The following is a 20,468-nucleotide window of genomic DNA, read 5'->3' on the forward strand; positions in this document are numbered from 1 at the left end:
ACAACTAGACTTCATCAGATAGACCTATAGTTGTTATGCTTTAAGAAAGGGAGCAAAAACCTATCTGATAACCCTTTATGAACAGCCAGGGGCCCTGAATACACAGCAGCTGCCGAGGCCTGAATTCATCACTCACGTGAGGAACAGCTGATAGCCCTACGAGGAACATAAACCTACAATGAAATGAAACATTTTGTATTGTTTTGGACAAAAACTGTCATTAATAAACCTGCTTGCAATATATCAGTTTTATTACAGAAAATAAGGGGAAGAAGTATCCTTTAAAAGAAGGGCTATTCTCAGTTAAACTAAAAGATTTTTCCTCTATGTAAGAGTCTATTTTCTTACGGCCTTACAGAACATAGACTATAATTTGGCAATAAAGTTACACAGTAACAAGATTCCTAGTGATAACATTTAAACTATGGACTGTCTTTCAAGGTCAAAAATGTGTGATTTGTAAACATCCTCCAAATATAAACGTTATTTTTTCACCTACATTCCCAAAGTACTTTCAGTTTCCATTCCACTGAACAGAGGTATAAATAAGTTACAAAAGCCTCAACAAATGCGTGGGGACTTACGGTGGAAATGGCATTCACCATGCCATTGGTGATCTGGTCCTGACGCATGTGTTTCACAACATCGAACTGGGCAGCTCTTTGCTTAGGAATCACCTGGTCTGCAATCTTCTTCATTTCAGAATTAAATTTTTTGAACAAATCTTCAAAAAGAAGTGATAAAAGCTAAAAAAAAAAAAAAAAGTATACAGTGAACTTTCAAAATGCATTACTAGTCTGTATGATAAACTTTAGGTCCTTATTAAACTGTTTTTAAAAAAGAGAGAAACTGCTGAACAATGAAAAAATATTTTAAAATTCAACTGGATAAATATGTACTTTTCTATGTGCTTATCACTATGCTAGGCACTGGGAGTAAAGCAAAAATGATGACAAAATTTCTGTACTCAAATATATTTCATTTAGACCAGTCACTTCCAGACTTTTAGATTTCACTGACCAGTGACCTAAGTTTCAATTTTACAGATAAAGATAATTAAAACCCAAAAGGGGAGTGGCAGAGAAGAATTACCATTAAAAAGTCTCACAACACCAAAAAATGTGGTGCCTTTTGGACCTCTCCTATATCCCTGGTAAAAATGTAAATTGCTACAACTACTTGGAGGACAGTTTTCCATTCATTAATCTAGTCTTCCCTAAACCCCCTCAGTTCCTCCCCAGGTACACCCCCACAGCAGTGCTTCTCAAACTTCTGCATGCATGGTAATCACGCTCAAGGATTGTTAAAACACAAATTGCTGGCCCCACCCCTACAGTTTCTAATTCAATAGGTCCAAGAATTTGCATTTCTAACAAGTTCCCAGGAGATGCCGGGAGCTGCTGGTGGGGGAAGGGCACCTTGAGAACCACAGCCCTACAGAAATGTGCATCAGTACAGGAGATATTCACAGCATTATTTGTATGAGCTATAAACTTGAAGTCAAACAAGTAAAATTTAGTTGGACAAATTGCAGCATACTCGAAATAATGGAACACTATAGAGCAATGAAAATGAACAAAAAATAACCACAAAGTCACGGCTGGATCCTAAAAGCATAGTATTGAGTGAAAGAAGCCACATATATATATATATAGTATGATTCCATTACATAAAGTTCAAAACCAGCAAAAATTGAACTAGAATTTGATGGCCAAACTCTACAGAAAAGCAAGGATGTGAATACCATAAAAATCAGGCTAAGGGTCTTACCTTGGAGGGGGAGGATTTCAATCAAGTAGGGATATGTTGGGGGTGGGGACCTTCTAAAGTGTTGAAATTTTATTTTTCAATCTGAGTGTTATTTACAAAGCTATTTGTTTTACAATTTATTAAACTGGAATTTATGTTTTATGCATTTTTCTGTCTGTAATGTTTCTCAATAAAAAGGTTATAAAATAAAAAACACCCATGTACTGACATCATCTCATTTTCAAAAACACATTTTAACATCAAAAATGGCAGAGCAAATAATCTCAAGAGAAAAACACAAAAAAGTAAATACAGGGGCGCCTGGGTGGCGCAGTCGGTTGAGCGTCCGACTTCAGCCAGGTCACGATCTCGCGGTCCGTGAGTTCGAGCCCCGCGTCGGGCTCTGGGCTGATGGCTCAGAGCCTGGAGCCTGTTTCCGATTCTGTGTCTCCCTCTCTCTCTGCCCCTCGCCCGTTCATGCTCTGTCTCTCTCTGTCCCAAAAAATAAAATAAATGTTGAAAAAAAAAAATTAAAAAAAAAAAAAAAAAAGTAAATACAATTTGTTTGATAAAACTCACATCATCCATCTTTACTCATTCCTCTCCAGACCAGTAAAAACTGGACCACAGACTCAGATACAATCATCAGACCAATGGTCTGGGCATAAGTCTACATAAGCAGAGAAGGATGTAAAGGCAATAGAGACCAAAGTAAAGTCTGAAACGACACAGTTCAGCCAATGCTAGAAAAAAAAAAGTGTTTAATCCCTTACGTAAGATTATTGGAAAACAGGATTAATGAATGATTTCATGGAAGAGATGAATAGCAGAGGTGGAAGGAAAGCTAGGATTTGGAGGGAGTAGAGAGCTTAAGAAAGTTTGCAAATTCCACATCCAGTAGGATGCAGAAAGTCACACGACAACATACTTTTCCACTCTAATAACACAAACGGATAAATCAATTACGAAGTCATACATTTCTGGGGTTCAACAGAGAGGTAAGGCTGCAAGGCACCCAGGTGAGCTGAATACAAAGAGTAACAGTCTCTCCCAAGGGAGATGGGACACATGACAGAGATGAAGTCTGCCATGGAAGAAGAAATCAGTCAAAATTTTAAGGACTTCTTACAAGCCAAATATGGGCTACCATGGAAGCTTAGATGCCTTTTGAGCCTCAGACCTACAAGAGGATCCATACCCCCAAGTTCTTTGCTGTGGAGTGCTCATGGAAGACTGAAGTAAAGCAAAAGACTGGAGAAAGATTCCTTCACTAGAACAAGCAATAAAACCTGATTTCCCTGGACTTTCTCTCACATGAAGCAAAATCTTTAAGTCACTGAAGAAGTCAGGAAACCCTCCTGCCAATAGTTCCGGGCAAAGGTGACCTGCACTGAGAGAAGGACAGAAGCAAAAGTCATCTGTCCCTAAGGGTAGAGAGGAAAGCCCCCCTGCTCCCACCCTAAGTCTTACATCTAGTAACAAGCAACAGCATTCTACCGCTGGAGGGAGGCCAGCAAACCCTCTGGTCACCAATTCCAGGAAAAGGTACAAGGCCAGAGGAAAGAGGAGGAGAAGCCAAACCATCTTTCCCTGGGAGAGGAGCAGGAAACATGCCTGGGTCAAGGATTCTGCACTTGTACATGGCAGGGGCCAGATACCACTGGGAAGGGCAGGAAACTGAAAGCTTTGCTTTATAAAATTGGGGAAGAGGACAGAATACCCATTCTTACCACTCCTACTCAACACTGTATTGGCGGTACCATTCATTACACTAGGGCAAGAAAAAAAATATGTAAGTGTTGGAAAGGAAAACTGTTATTACTTGCAGATACCATGTATGTCCATATAAAAAAAATCCCAGAGTCTTAAAAAAAAAAAAAAAACCTACTACAACCAATGAGTTTAGCAAGCTTGTAAGATACAAGGTTAGTATACAAAAAGCTGAGAGACATTAAGAGAATCTCAATAGCAGAGATATACTATGTTCATGGATTAGAAGACTCAGTATTTAGATGTTAATTCTCCCCCAAATCTATAAATTCAAATGCAATCTCTATCAAAAACTAGCAGGCTTTTTATTATTTTTTTTTAACGGAGACAGTAATTCTAACACTTAAGTTTAAATGTTAAAATTCCTAAGTTTATGATGATAGAAAAAAAAAAACAACCCTTCATCTGTGGAGGTAACTAGAGAGCTAAATTAATACTCTATAAACTGGCTAAAAAAAAATCCAGCAAGCATTTATTCTGCCTTTTCCATATAAATTATGTCTCAGGGAAACCAAAGAGATGATACTGAAAAGTATTCTTTATTGAAAAATTCTAGCTAAAATAAGCAGAAAAAGTATCACTATTTTCCATGCCCTAATTAAACAATGGATAATGGAATAATCATCATCAGCTGTTAAATAAAACCATCAGGAGAAAAGTTGATGGGGAACTTCACAGATGAATCAGGGTCCCAAATACTGGATATTTCCCTGGAATTTCTCTCTCTCACATGAGAGAAAGATCCCAATGATCAATTCTCATGGCACCATGGGATCAAATTCCCAGTGATCAATTCCCATGGCACCAAATATAGATACAACTAGTCATATTCTTCCTGATAGGATATAACAGCAAACTGTACAATGGCATTCTAGCCAAAAAAAAAAAAAAAAAAAAAGAACTTGAATTTGATCTAGCCTCTCAATTTAATTCCTGGTTTAAAAGAAATTTAAAGGAGAGAAATAGAGAGGAATATATAGTTGAAAGTCACCATGAGGAAACCACCAGCAAAACCTAGAATTACAAAAAATAAATAAATAAATTCTAAATCAATAAGGAAAATGCAAACAACCCAAAAAGCATTTCAAAGAGGGAAAAACAGGAATGGTCAATAAGCATATGTAAAAGAGGCTCAACCTCATTAGTAATAAAGGAAATGCAAATTAATACCACAAAAATTTTAAAGTTTGACACTAAGGCATAGAATGGAGACGATCAGGAACTCATATACGGTATAATGTACAAATACTTGGGAAACTAGTTTGACATTCTCCAGTTAAACTGAAGATTTAACTTGACTCTAGGATTTGGCAATCCTATTTGTAGAAACTCTTGCATATGGGCACCTGAAAAAATAAATATGAATGTTAATATTTTTTAAAAAGGGAAATCATACAAAGGCCTTGACTGGTAGAATGGATAAAGTGTTATTTATCATCTATATCATATCATATTCCATATATACAATGGAACATAATACAAAACTGGAAGTATAGTGACACCCAACAATACAGATCTTAAGAACAATGTTGAATGAAGAAAATGTTCCAGAAAAAGGTACATGGTATGAATCTATTTTTACAAAACTTAAAAATAAGCAAAACTTATACTTTAATAATATATATTATATTTTTTAAATTAAAAATTCAGATGATATAATAAAAAAAAGTGCAAAAATTCAGGATAAGGGGAAAAGAGAAACAGAGTAAGGAAGAAATACACTGGTTAACGGAATGGTATTAACGGCTGATTATTAAGAATTATTAAGTCAGAGAGTGGCTCTGAGGGTGTTGATTTTACTTGTACCCTTCGAAACTTTATGTAACATTTTTATTTTCATGTTAAAAATTACATAATAAAGTATTAAATGATATTAAGCCATGGTAACTATCTGAAATAGTATAACCACAGAAACCAAGTCAATGGGATGTAATAGGAAGTCATAAGAACAGACAAGAACAGTTCTGTTTCCAGAATTGGTAGAGAAGCTCCTATCAGATGGGCTCATCTGCTAATAGTTATAAACTCCAGACAAAATATCAAAACTATCTGAGACCACTGAAGAGCGTCTAAAAGCAGGCAGAAACTGGAGGAAAGCCAACATGTCTCAAAAGTGAATGGCACTGGGTGCATTTCCCGTTGTTAAGGCTTTTCAATTAAGGGGAGGCCATATTGGTAAGAAGTGTCAAAGCTACGTTGAGAAGCTAAAACTCAGAGAGAGACCCAAAGTCTTACTGGATTGAAGACCCAAAGGAAAAAGATCTGTGCTACCACAATAGCTGGAAAGGGGAAAATGACAGAACCACAGGGAGGAAACCCCAATTATGTATGTAAACTCACAAATCTCTGGGTGACTCCTGAACTACACATTGAGAAGTGTGGCCCACATCTTCCCACTGCCCCAAATCTGGGTGGAGGTTGTAACCGATTTTTCCCAATCGGGTAGAAATAAACGAAGCTGAAGACTAGGTCATTAAGGCTGTACTGGTTGTGTCTTGTTCACAGGAAACATTCGTTTGGAGCCCTGAGCCACTCCATTGCCACAACACTGGAAAGGTCAGGCCCTAGCCAAGACCAGCCTTCCACCCTTCCCACACCCTATAGCAGAGTACCACCAACTGACCTCCATCAACACCATGTAAAACAAAAAAGAATCACACAGCCACATCCTGCCTGAATTCCTGACCCACAAAACTGTGAGGTATAATGAAATGGTTGTTAATTTAAGCCACAGTTTTGGGATAGCATGCAACACAGCAACAGATAACCAGAATACCATCTATAAAAAGTTCCCAAAACTAAACTGGTGGCTCACTACAAACAAACAGCAGGTACGCTTCTTCAACAATCAAATATAATAGATACTACAAACACTTCAGTGCCTCTGTACAATTAATTGCGTTAGTTTCTTTTTCTCCCTTTTGTAGGCATTTTTTTTTCCTTTACAGAGAAAGAAAAAAGCTTGACGTCTTTGTAATCTAAGTCACCTAAAAAAACATTAAAGTAATATCATGGGGGCATCATATATACACTATTTACTGAAGTGGGAATTCTGAACTCAGCGAAACCATGTAAGCTAAAGATTATCCAAGTTCCATACTGACTATATTCTTGAACGTTTATAACCCATAGGTAGCTTCTGGACTCATAATGAAGAAGATATTCAAAGCAAATGAGTTTTCTCCTCGAGCTTACTGCTGAAGAATTTCCAAAGTGGAATGTGATTTTATGCTTTTCCCCCTTAAGTTAGGACATGTCCTTCCACTTTTCTACTAAAATCAACTTTGCAGAGAGGAAAGCCAGGACCTTGGACTTGAATGTACCATGTCAGAAGTGTTCTAAAAAGAAAACTTCCTCCTCTGAGAGCTTAATCCTTTCTTCAACTCAGACCCAGCAGCTTCACTCATGGAAAGAATATGGGAATGGAAGCAGGTGCAGAGGGGTGAGCAGGATGAAGAGGCCCATTGCAGCAACTTCCTGTGGAAACTGGCAAAAGGAACTTGAATAAGCCTCCTGAACAGAAGCAAATGCCCTTAACCTAAACCACAAAGGCTCAGCTCTATTTTAATTAGTCCTTTACACTTAGACTTTTGTGTCTCAAATTATGACAAAGTTTCTTGGATCCCAGCTGAATTCGCCATAGCCCCCCGATTCAAACGCAAGGAAACGCCTCTTGTCCTAAACAAGTAAAACATTAAGAGCACACTCCACAGAACTACTGCCTCATTAAATTTCTCCCCCTCTAGATTTTTGGTTTAAGAGAAATTACGTTCTCCAGTTCACAGGGCAGTAGGAAACTACAAGGCCAAGTCACACAATAAGCCACATTATCTAGGTCAAGAGTAAAATGATTAAAAGAGATGAAACGCTGGTGATAATATTCAACACCTTTCATTGCTAGTATTAGGCCTTCCAGCCAGCTTGCGACAGGAACACTAAAGAGCAAATTATATTTAAGGAAAAAATGCTGACAGCTCATCAATTGATTTTCAATGAAAATGCTAAAAAAAATTAATAAAGAAGTTAAGCTGCTGAAATACAGTTTCACCAATTAGCTTAATGTCAGAGAATTCTAATTAGGCGTCTTGAGATTGCTATTTAGTGTTAAGCCTTCAGAGTGCCAAATTCTCCTTTTCACACAAACTGGTTGCAAAATTAAAGACATTAGGCAGCCTTAATTACATTATCAGAACAGCTGGGATTAGGCAATCTCTGAAGTCAAGACGGCATTCTTTTGTCACAGGGTGGAAATCCCTGGCTTTCCAGGGTGCCGGATTTTTGGTGCCGTTCCATATCTCACCCATACAAAGCGAGCTGCATTAGAAACAAAAAATTTGCAGACAAAGAATAGAGTAATGCTCAGCAAATAATGAACACATTACCGAAAAAGAAAAGGTAGGTGAAAAGATTAAGCCTGAAATCGGTAGGTTTTGCTAACACCTCTACTGGCGGCTGGCCTGCCAGCCCTCTGGTGGCAGAGAGACGGAGGGAAAGCTCTGTGAACCCACTTGGCCAGTGGATCCAGCTCTGTTATCTAAAGCTGAAGCACATTTATACTCCCTCATCCCATGGGGTGTGAAATTAGCAGCTATTGTTTTTACACATTTTTGCCAACACAATGCCTTTTATGTCTTTACATTGTTTATAAAGCAATGTTTTCTTGCACACGGGAACTCTCTTTTTAATTCTAATTTTTTAAGCAACAGGATAGTCTCTCCTCTCCTGACTCCATTACTTATGCTTCTAAACAATCAACATTTTTTTAATGAACTCATTTAACAGCATGATTTTTGCCAATTAAATAACTAAAAACTGGGACTGATGGTGGTGGGGATACCCATGATACCCTGAACAGAGGTCAATCTGAAGGTGGTGGAAAACCCACCTGCTAGCATCAACCATTAACCACACAGAACTTCCCCAGCAGTCCAGACACTAACCTTCTTCCAAAACCTAAAACTGCTATCACTTTTTAATCCTACTTTTAAAGTTTTACTTGTAGTATCTGTTATCCTAGCCACCAACATCTGTCACATGCAATACTGTCACAGCCTCTTAACTGGCTCATTCCTGGCCTGTTCGTTTCCATATCAGCGCTTTCTAAAATAAAAATCAGATCATGTCACTTCCGTGATTATAATTCTCCAATGGTTTCCCACTACAAGGAAAACGAAATCCAAAACCCCTTCCATGGCCCACAGACTAGTTCTCCAATGTCCTCTGCACCCTCCCTGCGCCCCCCCCCCCCCACCGGGCCCCACTGCCTCATGCACTCCAGCTGCCCTGATCCTCCTCCAGCCCCCTGGTGCTGGAACTGTGCAGCGCTGTGCACATGTGCAAAGGGCTATTGCTGGAATGCAGTTCCCAAGGTTGCCTGAGACTGGTTTCTTCTCATTCAATTCTCAGAGGCATGTCTGAGGGCTCAGCTTAAAATACAGCACTTTTTTCAAAGAGATCTTTCCTAATCATGCTGACTAAAGTAACATGCCTTTCCTCCACCAACACCCCAACTCTCTAACATTAGCCTATTTGGGGTTTTCTTTAAACACATATGACTGTTTAATATAACCTCGTTTCTTTGCTGTTTATTTGTTCACTGTCTCCCCTACCAAAATGCACTCTTGAGACCAGGTGCCTCAGAGAGTGTCACTCACCAATGCATCTCTGGTGCCTAGCACTTTACAGGGGGATTAGAAAGATGAATATAAAGTATTCTTGTCCCCAGTGAGCTTACTGTCTAGGGCGGGGGGGAAGAAGCTTGCAGGTAAAGAATTATGTAGACTTTAGCATATAAATAAAGACCTGAACAAAGTGTCTTTGGCATTTGGAAGACAGAGCAACTAACTTCTCCTGCGGTTCACAGAAGGTTTCAAAGAGGGTGACTCCAAGAATGAAGAATGGATAGCAGCTCCTCAGTTGGGGGAGGGTAAAGGGACACGGGAGAGGGGCAACTTAGGCAGAAGGCAGAACTCAAAGGTGTGGAAGGATGAAAGAGCATCATGGAGTGTTTGGGAAGATGTAAAAATGGCCTGCCTTGGCATGAGACAGGGCTAGAAAGGTACAGTGGGGCAAGATCATCAGGGACCCCGCTAGAGTCTACACTTTGTGCTACAGAGAAAACTTTTACGAATCCCCCAGAGGAGAGGCGGGGAAAGAGACAGCAGGTAGAGAAATAAGCCCTAATACGTCACCTCGGCCAGAGAGGCTTCATTTTTATTTAATACTGGGATTCTGAGTAAGCATTAATGCTTTGAAAAACCTTGAACCCCACACCTACACCTGAAGCTCAGGCCCGCTGACATAAAGTAATTAAATCACCTGTCCTGCCAACTCCAATCGCTTGTTACCATAATAGTCTCTGTCGTCCACTTTGTTATCTCCTTGGGCCAGAATCACTCTTCGCACCATCACTGCAGTGTAGATACATTTTGCTCGGAAATTGAATTCTTTAACCTGTAATTTAGGAGTTAGAGAAAATTTCTGAGACAATGCACATTAGCCACTATCAACTCCTTCCTTCCTTCCCCGTACATTTCATGCCATTCCCTCAAAGAGGTGGAGCCCACCACCCTCCCTGGGCTGGCCCATGGACTCGCAGTTACCACTTCCTTTCTCTGGGTCCTGAGGCACTGAGGCAGTCCAAGAGACTGTCTCTGTCTTTGCTGGAGACAGAGAGGCTGCCTGGAAAAGCAGTGGGGAGCCAGAGACACTCACTGTAGCTGTCCTGACTTTTAAATGGTCATCCAGAATTTTAAATTCTATTGAGACCTAGTTTTGATATTAAGAATTTTCTAATTCTTTGAATTAGTCAAAATACATACAAATGGCAGAATCAGAGATCTGTATATTATTTAGCCAACAAGGTGTTTTAAAACAAGAATATCCAATCTGAATGTATTTCGGTGGTCACTGTCCACTTCCACAGATCCCTTGACTTTCCTTTATGATCAGTTCCTGAAGGGAGAGTATGTAACCCTAGAATTAGATCATTTGTGAATAATACACATGAACAATACACTCATTATAAGCCAGACTACAGTATTTGGTAAGAATGTCTAATAAATAATTCTATCACTTAGAAAGGGTAACGTTATAGTAAATGGAGAGGAATGATTACTCCCTCATGGCCCACATCCCTCATGGCCAATCTCTGTTTAATGGTAAATTAATAAAAAGTAAATACAACTGGCCTTTAAACAACATAGGCATGTGGGGCATCAACTCCTTGCACAGTTGAAAATCCATGTACAAATTTTACCTCCCCAAAACTTAACTACTAATAGCCTACTGTTTACCAGAAGCCTTATTGATAACATAAACAGTCAACACATATTTTGATTGTTACATACTGTATTCTTACAATAAAATAAGAGGGGAAAAAACGTGACTAATAAAATCTTAAGGAAGAGAAAATATATTTATGGTACTGCACTGTACTTAGTGAAAGAAAAAAACAACACATATAAGGGGACCCATGCAGTTTATTTTATTTTTTTATTTTATTTTAGATATATGAAATTTATTATCAAATTGGTTTCCACATAACACCCAGTGCTCATCCCAAAAGATGTGCTGTTCAATACCCATCACCCACCCTTCCCTCCCTCCCACCCCCCATCAGCCCTCAGTTTGTTCTCATTTTTTAAGAGTCTCTTATGCTTTGGCTCTCTCCCACTCTAACCTTTTTTTTTTTCCCTTCCCTTCCCCTCCCCCATGGGTTCCTGTTAAGTTTCTCAGGATCCACCTAAGAGTAAAAACATATGGTATCTGTCTTTCTCTGTAGACCCATACAGTTTAAACCCGTCTTATTCAAGGGTCAACTGCATTAAGCACAGGTTCCAAGGCCAAAAGATGGATTCTAGCTCTCTCTAACCAGCTGGGTGGCAAGACAAACCATCCAGCTTGTCTGGACTGGAGAATCTGTACTGTAAGTAAAGGTGGCTGGACAATGTGAACTCTAAAATTCATGGTCTATGGGGCACCTGGCTGGCTCAATCAGTTAAGTGTCCAACTCTTGATTTCAGCTCGGGTCATGATCTCACGGTTCGTGAGTTTGAGCCCCATATCACTATTAGCGCAAAGCCTACTTGCATGCTCTCTCTAAAGATAAATAAACTTAAAATCAAATCAAATTAAATTAAATTCAAGGTCTAGGAAATAAACCATCTAGTATTTTAAAAAAGTATCTATGATGGTAATGGTAGCACAACGGTGAGAATGTACTTAATGCCACAGAACTGTATACTTAAAGATGGTAAATTTTGATATGTATTTTACAATAAAAAGAATAAGTGAGCAAGGCCCTATAAGCTTGCCTCATTTGAAAACATCTAATACCATCAGGGCTCCTGGGTGGCTCACTTGGTCAAGCGTCCAACTTCAGCTCAGGTTATGATTTCATGGGTCGTAAGTTCAAGCCCCACATCAGGCTCTGTGCTGACAGCTCAGAGCCTGGAGCCTGCTTCGGATTCTGTGTCTCCTCCTCTGTTTGCCCCTTCCCCGTTCACATTCTGTCTCTCTCTCAAAAATAAATAAAAACATATATATATATATATATGTATCATATATATATATGTATCATATATATACACCCACACATATGTATGTGTATATATATGTACGAAATATATATATACGAAATATATGTGAAAATTAAAAAAAAAAAACAACACCTAACACCATCTCTGCCCTTCAAAACCATGAAATCTAGTAGCAGCACTAATATAGGTATGAATATAAAAAACTGTTAATTTTAGATCAAAAGAACCACAAGAGAGTAAACAGGATGATAATGATGGAATACAGCTAACATTCCCAAAGTACAAATAAACCACTGATAATGGGAGATTATTTCCACGGGGGCAGCCCAGTCCTTTTCAGAGTCTCTCTTTTCTTACAGAACCAGATTTTAATTAATGTAAATTTGTATTCAAAATTCCTCAACACAAGGACCCCACAATGACCACAGCTTAGACTTGTTCAGTGCTACTCACTGGGACGTGCGTCAGGATGGTAGAAGCCAGGAGTTCTCTTGCCTCCTCTATTTTGGTCTTCTTTGGTCCACCTCCCCACATCCTTTGCCTCCTTACTTTGTTCCCTATATATTTTAACGCCTATAAAAACAGAACATAATGATGTTTGAATGACACCACTAGAGGAAATTTATTAAACACCAACCCACACATAACACTATAAGCAAAAAGACAAGGATTCTGGTTATAGAGAATGCTGCATGAGGTTTAGTCAAAAATCAACATTTGTCATGGATCAATGACAAAAAGCATTATATGCTGTCCAATACACTGGTTCCCTTATTTTATAGTTTTCTTATTACAAAATTGATACATGATCACTGTAGGAAATTTAGAATATACAAATGAACAGATTATGCATATATACACACATGCATTACGTATATGAAGCAGCCACCAATCCTCCTCCCAGAGAGAACCACTGTCCACAGTTAACATTCTGGAGCTGTGCCTCTTTTCCCTCAAAAAGGAAGCACATCATGTTAAGACCTCTATCCTGAAAGCTACAAAGCATTGCTGGGAGAAAACAAAGCCTAAGTAAATGGAGGGTTATTTCATTTTCATGGACTAGGAAGGTTTAATAGTGTTAAGATGGCTTACTGTTACAATTCTCTCCAAACTGACCAAAAATCTATTGATTCTACAATTTACTTGGAAATGCAAAAGACCTAGAATAGCTAAAGTGCTCTTGAAAAAGGAAAGTTGGAAGATTTACATTACCTACTTTTGATTAGAAAGCTATGGTACTCAAGGCAGTGTGATACTGGCATAAGGACAAATAGATCAATGGAAGAAAATACATCCAGAAATAAACCCATGCTTTCCTGGTCAGATGATTTTTGACAAAAGTACCAAAGCAATTCAATCCGCAAGGGAAAATCTTTTCCACAAATGGTGTTGAAACAATTAAGCAGCTACAAAGTAAAAAATTAACTCTGACCTCTACCTCACAACAAATAAAAAAATTATTAGTTTAAGTGGATTTTAGACATAAGCATAAATACTAGAACCATATTCTTGCCCTTGGAGTAAGAGAAATTTCTTTACACAGGACAGAAATCAATAACTGTAAGTCAAACCAAAAAAAAAAAAAGTTATGATACATAAATCTGTCAAGGGATTTATATCCAGAATGTTTTTTAAAGGACTTTTAAGTTCAATACTAAAAAGACAACTCAACGAGGAAAACGAGCAAAATATTTGGACATACTTCACCAAGAAAGTCAGTCAGTAAGTCCATGAAAAAGTGTTAAACATCAGTAGTCATCAGGGAAACACATATTAAAACCACAATGGTACAGACACCACTAAACGCCTAGTAGAATGGCTAAAATTAAAAGGACTGACAAGACCAAATGTTGGTGAGGACGCGGACCAATCAGAACTCTCACACAGGGGGGTGGGTGGGACTGCAAAATGGTACAAATGCTTGGGAAAAAGGTGTGGCAGTTCCAACTTTATAAAAAGTTATATTCACAATGGCTCTTTGATCCAACAATCCTATTTGTAGGTACTTATCCAAGAGAAATGCTGAAGTGTCCAGGCAAAGGCTTGTACAGGAATGCATACAGCAGCTTTATTCATTCCGAGTGAAACAACCAAGTGCCCATCAACAGGAAAAAATAAACTGTGGTATATTCATACAATGGAATGCTATTCAGTAATAAAATGGAACTGCGTGGATAAATGACATAAAAGCAACTTGGATGAATATCAGCCAGTACGCTCAGCAAAAGAAACTGGCCACAGAAAAGTACATACTGCATAATTCCACCTATAAAGTTCTAGAACAGGCAAAATTAATCTGTGGTGAAAAATCAGAACAGTGGGGAAGAAAATCAGAGGACAGAGGTAAAAAGTAGCTAAGAAGGGGCATGAAGGAACTTTCCAGGGTAATGGAAAAATATTCTACATCTGATAAAAATTATGCACAATTGTGCAATTAAGACTTAGAATTTATGTATGCTGAAATGTACATATAAAAATGAAGTATTAAAAACTAATCAAATAACTGGTGAGGAGTAGGTAGACATTTACATGAAACAAGAATGTCAAAGCGTTTTGTAATTATCAAAGCTGTGTGGTGGGCACATGAGGATTCATAATACTAATCTGTATACTTTGTATGTGTTGAGGTTTTCCCATAATGAAAAGTTCTTCAAGAAGAAGATGATGTGGTTCTTATTATTCTGTAGCAACAAATGAACGCACTTTTTTGTTTGTTTGTTTTTTTAAATTGGCTTTCCGTTAGAAGAGAGGGCTAGGATTCCTGATTCTTTACCTTGAAATTCCTGTCCCCAGTTGAATGTCTGGGAAATTTCTTTTCTGTGCTTCAAAACTTAGCTCAGGTATCACTTCCTCTCTGAAGCCTTCCTAACCCCACTCCTTTTTCTCTACTTGAATTCCTTATGGATAAAGAACTAAGTGCTTTCTTTCCACTTCAGACCACACCGTAATTTGATTGTCTATTTATGGGTATGTCTCTCCAACTAGACGTTGTGTCATCTTTTTCTTTGATTCTCACTGACTGGTTCAGGGCCAGGAACTGAACAGAACTCCTCCGTGGTGAGATCGGGACATCAGACCCAGGATCTTCTCAGTTAAACATCCGTTAGAGCAGATGATAAACTAAGACTGTGCCAAGCCTTGCTGCAGGGACCTAGCAGCAAGTGGGGACCGAGTAACTAATGAAAGCAAGCCCACAGTCAGTGGGAACTGCCAAGAGACAGGCAGTTCAGTCTTCCCTAAACTAAGCTGTCCTCATTAAATTTTGGTCTTCCAGTTCCCTTGGGAAAGAGGCTAAAGATCCTTCACTTTGAGGGAAAAACAGAGGAACAAAGGGGAGCCCAGTATCCCTTCTATATAGCAAAAGTCAGCTCTTCCTTAAAATAATTAATAATGTTGCCAAGGGTTCATAGTATGAGGGTTGGGGTAAGAGCCCAGTCTGGTCATGAACAGGCCAAGATGACACCCCCAAGTGCATCCTATCCTCCAAAAGGCTAATAATTTCTTCTCTCTATACCACAGCCCTTGACAAGGATGATAGAAAACGTCCGTGACCAAGGCCCAGCAAAAGGCTCTGTGGGCAGAAGGAATGGAGGAGAGACTGAGAAGGGAGGCATTAAACACAAACACAACGCAGGTGGTTTAGCAATCCACTAAGTGCCATGTTGTCAAAAGTTCTATTATAGAAGAATACACTGCAGATCTGCTCCATGTTCACTTAGAATAACAAATAGCCACACTGCCCGAACTCGTGTTCAACTTACCAACCATTTCGGAGTATGCATTTCTCTATAGCCTCTTATTAGCTGCGAATAATTATTCAATGTTCTAATCCAGCACACAGAGTACAAACCATGTCAACCTTACACCCCCTGTTTGTATATTCCCCTCACCTTTAACTGAACTTCTCTCATTCAGTTAGCTAACTTTCTGTCAGCACCTATTTAAAAAAAATAAATGATTTTGCAACCCACTATTTAGCCTTTTCACACAAGCCACACCATGGTGTTACAGGGTTATCTGAGCAACAATGATGCTATCTGTTATAAAATGAATATTCACAGATCTCCGCTGAACTACCATTAAGGTAAACTGCTCTTCCTCAGCATTTCGTAGCTTTGAAGGAGAGAGCGTGTCTCCCCACATTGAGCCAACTCCTGGCTGTTTCTTAACGTTTCCTCTTCATGTTCTTGGAACCCTTGTACAGTACAATTCCAGTTGGAAACAAAGATTCATGAACACTAAATATTTTGTTTTCAATAAAGACCACAGATGGAACCTCCTAGATCCAAACAACTTCTCCTGATGCCACCTGCCCAATAACTGGAGCTATTACTTAACTGCATAAAAAGAGGAAGGCAGTAAATCCCTACTGGTTTGTGCCTTGGGATTATATATACACTGACGTACAACGATCAACCTTCTTGAATGTTTTTCTGACTCTAAGAAAACATCAACACACACTAACAGATGTAAGTGGGAAAATGCTACCTCTACAAGCATCCTGGGTAACAAGGAAAAAGCAGCCTGGAACTTACACCTTGTTGAAAGTAACCCACAGAACCGACAATGTACGTATGGATACGTAAGAACAGTCTGTTGTGCTTCGATAGCAGGGAATCCCTGCCTCCCAGGGCTATGAGTAAGGCCACCACTTTACATGGAGCAAAGTACTTTACAAATGTGGGACTAAACATTCTAAATGTGGGCATCAGGGCTCCCTGTCACCAGGGCAGGAAGTACAATTCATTTTATTATGTTTAGCATATATATCTCCCTGTCTTCATCTTTGAGTGTTGTGTCCTAAAATCCCCAGGTTCCAACTAGGAATTCCTTAGCAGGTCGATGAAGGCTCTACAGAGCTCTACCCTGGTAAAGGGTTTCTGATCTTGAATTTTCTTGTTGATGATGCTGGGAATTCAGAAAAAGGGATTCAGACCACACTGGACACTGAAAGCAACTGGAAGTAGGGAATAAAAGGGAAATTGAGGAGAACTGAGGGAAAAAAAAGTCTTCTACACTGGAGTTGTTGTAGTTCAAAATCATAAATCATTTAGGCAAATAAATGAAAAAAGCACACTTGCTATTATATCAGAACAAAAGCCTCTTGGCCACATATCCCCCTTCCAAGTTAGACACCACAGGCTGATCATCTGTCAAGGCAAATTCCTTCTTCCAATTCCTAAAGTACAAGTCAAAGAAGCTTCTCTACTGGTCCTCCCCAACACCCTCCCACACCTACACCCCAAGAAGTGACTGCATCCGATGCTTTATCCATGGGCAGCATTAAATTTCCAATTCCCTTTCATAGCAAAGGACGACATGAAAAGACACACCTGCATCTGTGTGAAAATCTGAGCTTTCTGGCACTCTTCCAGACTGGGCCCAAATGCAGCCATCACGTGCTCCTCTGTTCCAATCATCTGTACAATTTCCTGGTCACTCTCCACACCCATGGCCTAGGAAGGAAAGAAAAGATAGAAAGAGTGTTGGCTTTGTGTTAACTCACTGACATTTGCTTATGCTAATTTGGCATTGTTTGTGGGTATTACTTCTAAGCAAAAGCTAGCTCTTTTCTCAGAAACGGTGCCATCTGGCATTGGCAGCCATAGCACAAGCTGCAGAAGAACCTGAAAACAGAAATTTTGATTCGGAAGACGAAAACAAACATTCTCAAGCACTTTTTGCATGTGTGTCATCTTCTAAAATGTTTAAACAGCCTAGGAGTTTCATCATGAAAAAAGGAGGTAGGAAGGTATAGTGGAAACACTGGTCACAATTACAAAAACAAACTGAAAACAAAAACAAATAACAAAAACCAAAAACCCCAAAACAGCCAAAGGGCACTAATCAGAAAATACACATCGCTGAAAACAAACAGAACCCCAATTAATTTTGTCACAAGACTAATTTTTCTGAGAACTGTCAAATCGTTCACATTTAGGCTAAAGGGATTTTTCTTAAAGGATGTTTTACCTCACTAGTCTGGAGATATCAAGCTATCCTTTACGCAAGTTTAAAAAGAGGTTTTTTAAAACACTAAAAACACACTCAAGAGGTTCAGGAAACCCACTCCTCTTAAGTGTTGCAAGGTGGCAGCCGGCAGCACAGGTCTTTGTAGATTCCATATGGCACGAAGGCTCACTCCTTCACACACTTGCCTGGAATTCTGCCACATCAAGAAATAGAGCATAACCTCACTACACCTCCCTTGGCAGAGAAAGAATCTGCTTCTTAGAAGGTACGGGAAAAGTTATGTTGGCATTAAAATTCCTCCTTTAGCTATGCAGAGAAAACAGAACCAGGAATAACTATCTAGTGAGGATTCGATGCTCTGGTTCCTAGTTCTCCACGCACGAGGGAGAAAGGGAAAACTGAATCTCAAGTTCCAGTAAGGAACATCGAGAACACGCGCCGGAGTACAACAGAGACGGCACCTCTCTAGGTCAAGGGATCTCAGGTGTCCATCCTAAAGCAAGGTCAAAGACAGACCTCACAACCACTACCGTCCCGTCACCTTGTCCACCTCAGTTTTCTTCATTTCTATAACAAGAAGATTCAAAATTCTACAGTCCTCTGTTTGACTCTGAGTAATCTCTCATCCAGAAATTCCATCTGGATGCTTTAGGATCAGATGTCAACTTACTGAAAGTTCGAAGCTTTCAGGGGCGGGGAGCTAAATATATGCTATGTCCCCCCTCGGAGGCAAACCGTAGCGGCTTAGAAAAGGTTCGCCAATTCTTTGACCCTCTCTACGAAAGGTAAAAAACTAATTCTCCTCTTCGAGTGTGGGCTAAACTTAATGACTCGCTTCTACAGAAAAAAAGGTGGAAGCCACAGAGTACAACTTCGGAGCCTGGTTAGAAACAGCACTGCAGCCTCTGGCTTGCTCTTTCTCTTAGAGTGTTCCTCTGGGGTGGGGGTGGGGGGGTGGGTAGAGAAGCTAGCCGCGGGTAGTGTCATGAAGACACCGGAGCCATCTATGGAAAGGTCTGATGTGGAGGAGCCACCATGAAGGCAGACCTTCCCACGCCCCAGCCCAGCCTTTGATGACTTCAGCCCTGGCTGACATCTTGACTCATGAAAGACCCTGAGCCGAGCCACCCAGGCAAGCAACTGCCAAATCTCTGACGACAGAAACTATGCTGAATTTGCACAAAAACTAACAGACCAACTTTTGGCATTAGATTCACTACTGAAACTTACAAAAAAACCCTTTTTAAACATGTAACTTGTTTCATCCAAACATTTTTTTGTTTAGTGAACAATAAAGATGCTCTCAGGACACAAATCTCTTTTGTATACTTTGATTTTCATGTCCTTTTATCTCTAATTAAAATGATGCATTTGTTCACGTCGATGCTAGGCATAAACTCCACTGTTTAAAAATTACATAAATTCGTTAAGACACTCAGCACTTCATGGATTAAAGGAGAGCAATCCTCGAAAATGATCACTTCTAATTTTTAAACAAATGAAACAAAAACAAGACCCTAGATTATCCTTTGAACAAGCACTGAGTGCATGTGCTCTGACAGCTATGGCCCGTACAGACAGCTGTATACGTTTCCTCCTTGGTCTGCAAGAAGCCAGCCAGAGATACCAGAAGAGACTATTTCTCTGTGAAAAGCTAATCAGAACATAAATTAACTTCCACTTGTCAATCTCAAAATAATATTATCGGGTTCTGGGGCACCTGGGTGGCTCAGTAGCCTGAGCATCAACTCTTGGTTTTGGCTCAGATCACGATCTCACAGTTCAGGAGATCAAGCCTTGCATCAGGTTCCACACTGACAGCATGGAGTTTGCTTGGGATTGTCTCTCTCTCTCTCTCTCTCTGCTCCTCCCCTGTGCTCACACGTGCACGCTCTCTCTAAAATAAATAAATAAAACAATTTTTAAAAAAAGAATGTTATGTGGATTTCAATGGAATAAAAATATAAGAAAAACAAAACTAGGGCAACTAATTTGCAGTAGAATCCAATCATCCTTCTCTAAAATCTTTGGTAATAAAACTTTGTAACTAATACACTACCCTCTCAGAGGAAAGTGCAAACACCAGAAGAGAGCTATATGGGCAGATGCTAAACCTAGTACGTCCAGATAATACAGCAGGACAAGGTCTCACTGGGACAGAAAAAGAATCTTGGAGCTGAACTGTCAGTAGCTTTCTGGATCCACCCACCCCCTTTCTTTAGGCATGTCAACATCTAAATCTTCTGAACTAAGGCCACCTGGATTATTTTAATAATTAATTTTTAGTTTAGAAATCTCCAAATGGGAGAGACTATATACTTCATCACCCATTTTGGTGTTTAATAATAATGAAAAAGTCCTTCCTCATTTGACATTATTATGAATTTTTGCTTCAAGTTGTCCCAAGGCTGAATCTAAGCGGTAATTTGATAACTG

At 39.4% G+C, this 20,468-nt stretch overlaps 1 protein-coding gene across 2 annotated transcripts in view; it reads right to left on the reverse strand.

The window, feature by feature from the left end:
• The window catches only part of POLR3B (RNA polymerase III subunit B), a 104,181-nt gene that overhangs the window by 61,105 nt on the left and 22,608 nt on the right, over positions 1-20,468 (reverse strand). For both annotated transcript variants that reach the window (XM_040491007.1, XM_040491008.1), the window contains exons 10-13: positions 17,393-17,515; positions 12,513-12,632; positions 9,838-9,972; positions 585-746 (exon numbers count right to left, since the gene is read on the reverse strand). In XM_040491007.1, coding sequence (XP_040346941.1) covers positions 585-746; positions 9,838-9,972; positions 12,513-12,632; positions 17,393-17,515 — 540 coding nt within the window. The remainder of the gene's footprint in view (positions 1-584; positions 747-9,837; positions 9,973-12,512; positions 12,633-17,392; positions 17,516-20,468) is intronic.

Source organism: Herpailurus yagouaroundi, unplaced genomic scaffold (genome assembly GCF_014898765.1).
Source record: "Herpailurus yagouaroundi ecotype Mexico unplaced genomic scaffold, PumYag 182, whole genome shotgun sequence".
NCBI classification, from domain to species: domain Eukaryota; kingdom Metazoa; phylum Chordata; class Mammalia; order Carnivora; family Felidae; genus Herpailurus; species Herpailurus yagouaroundi.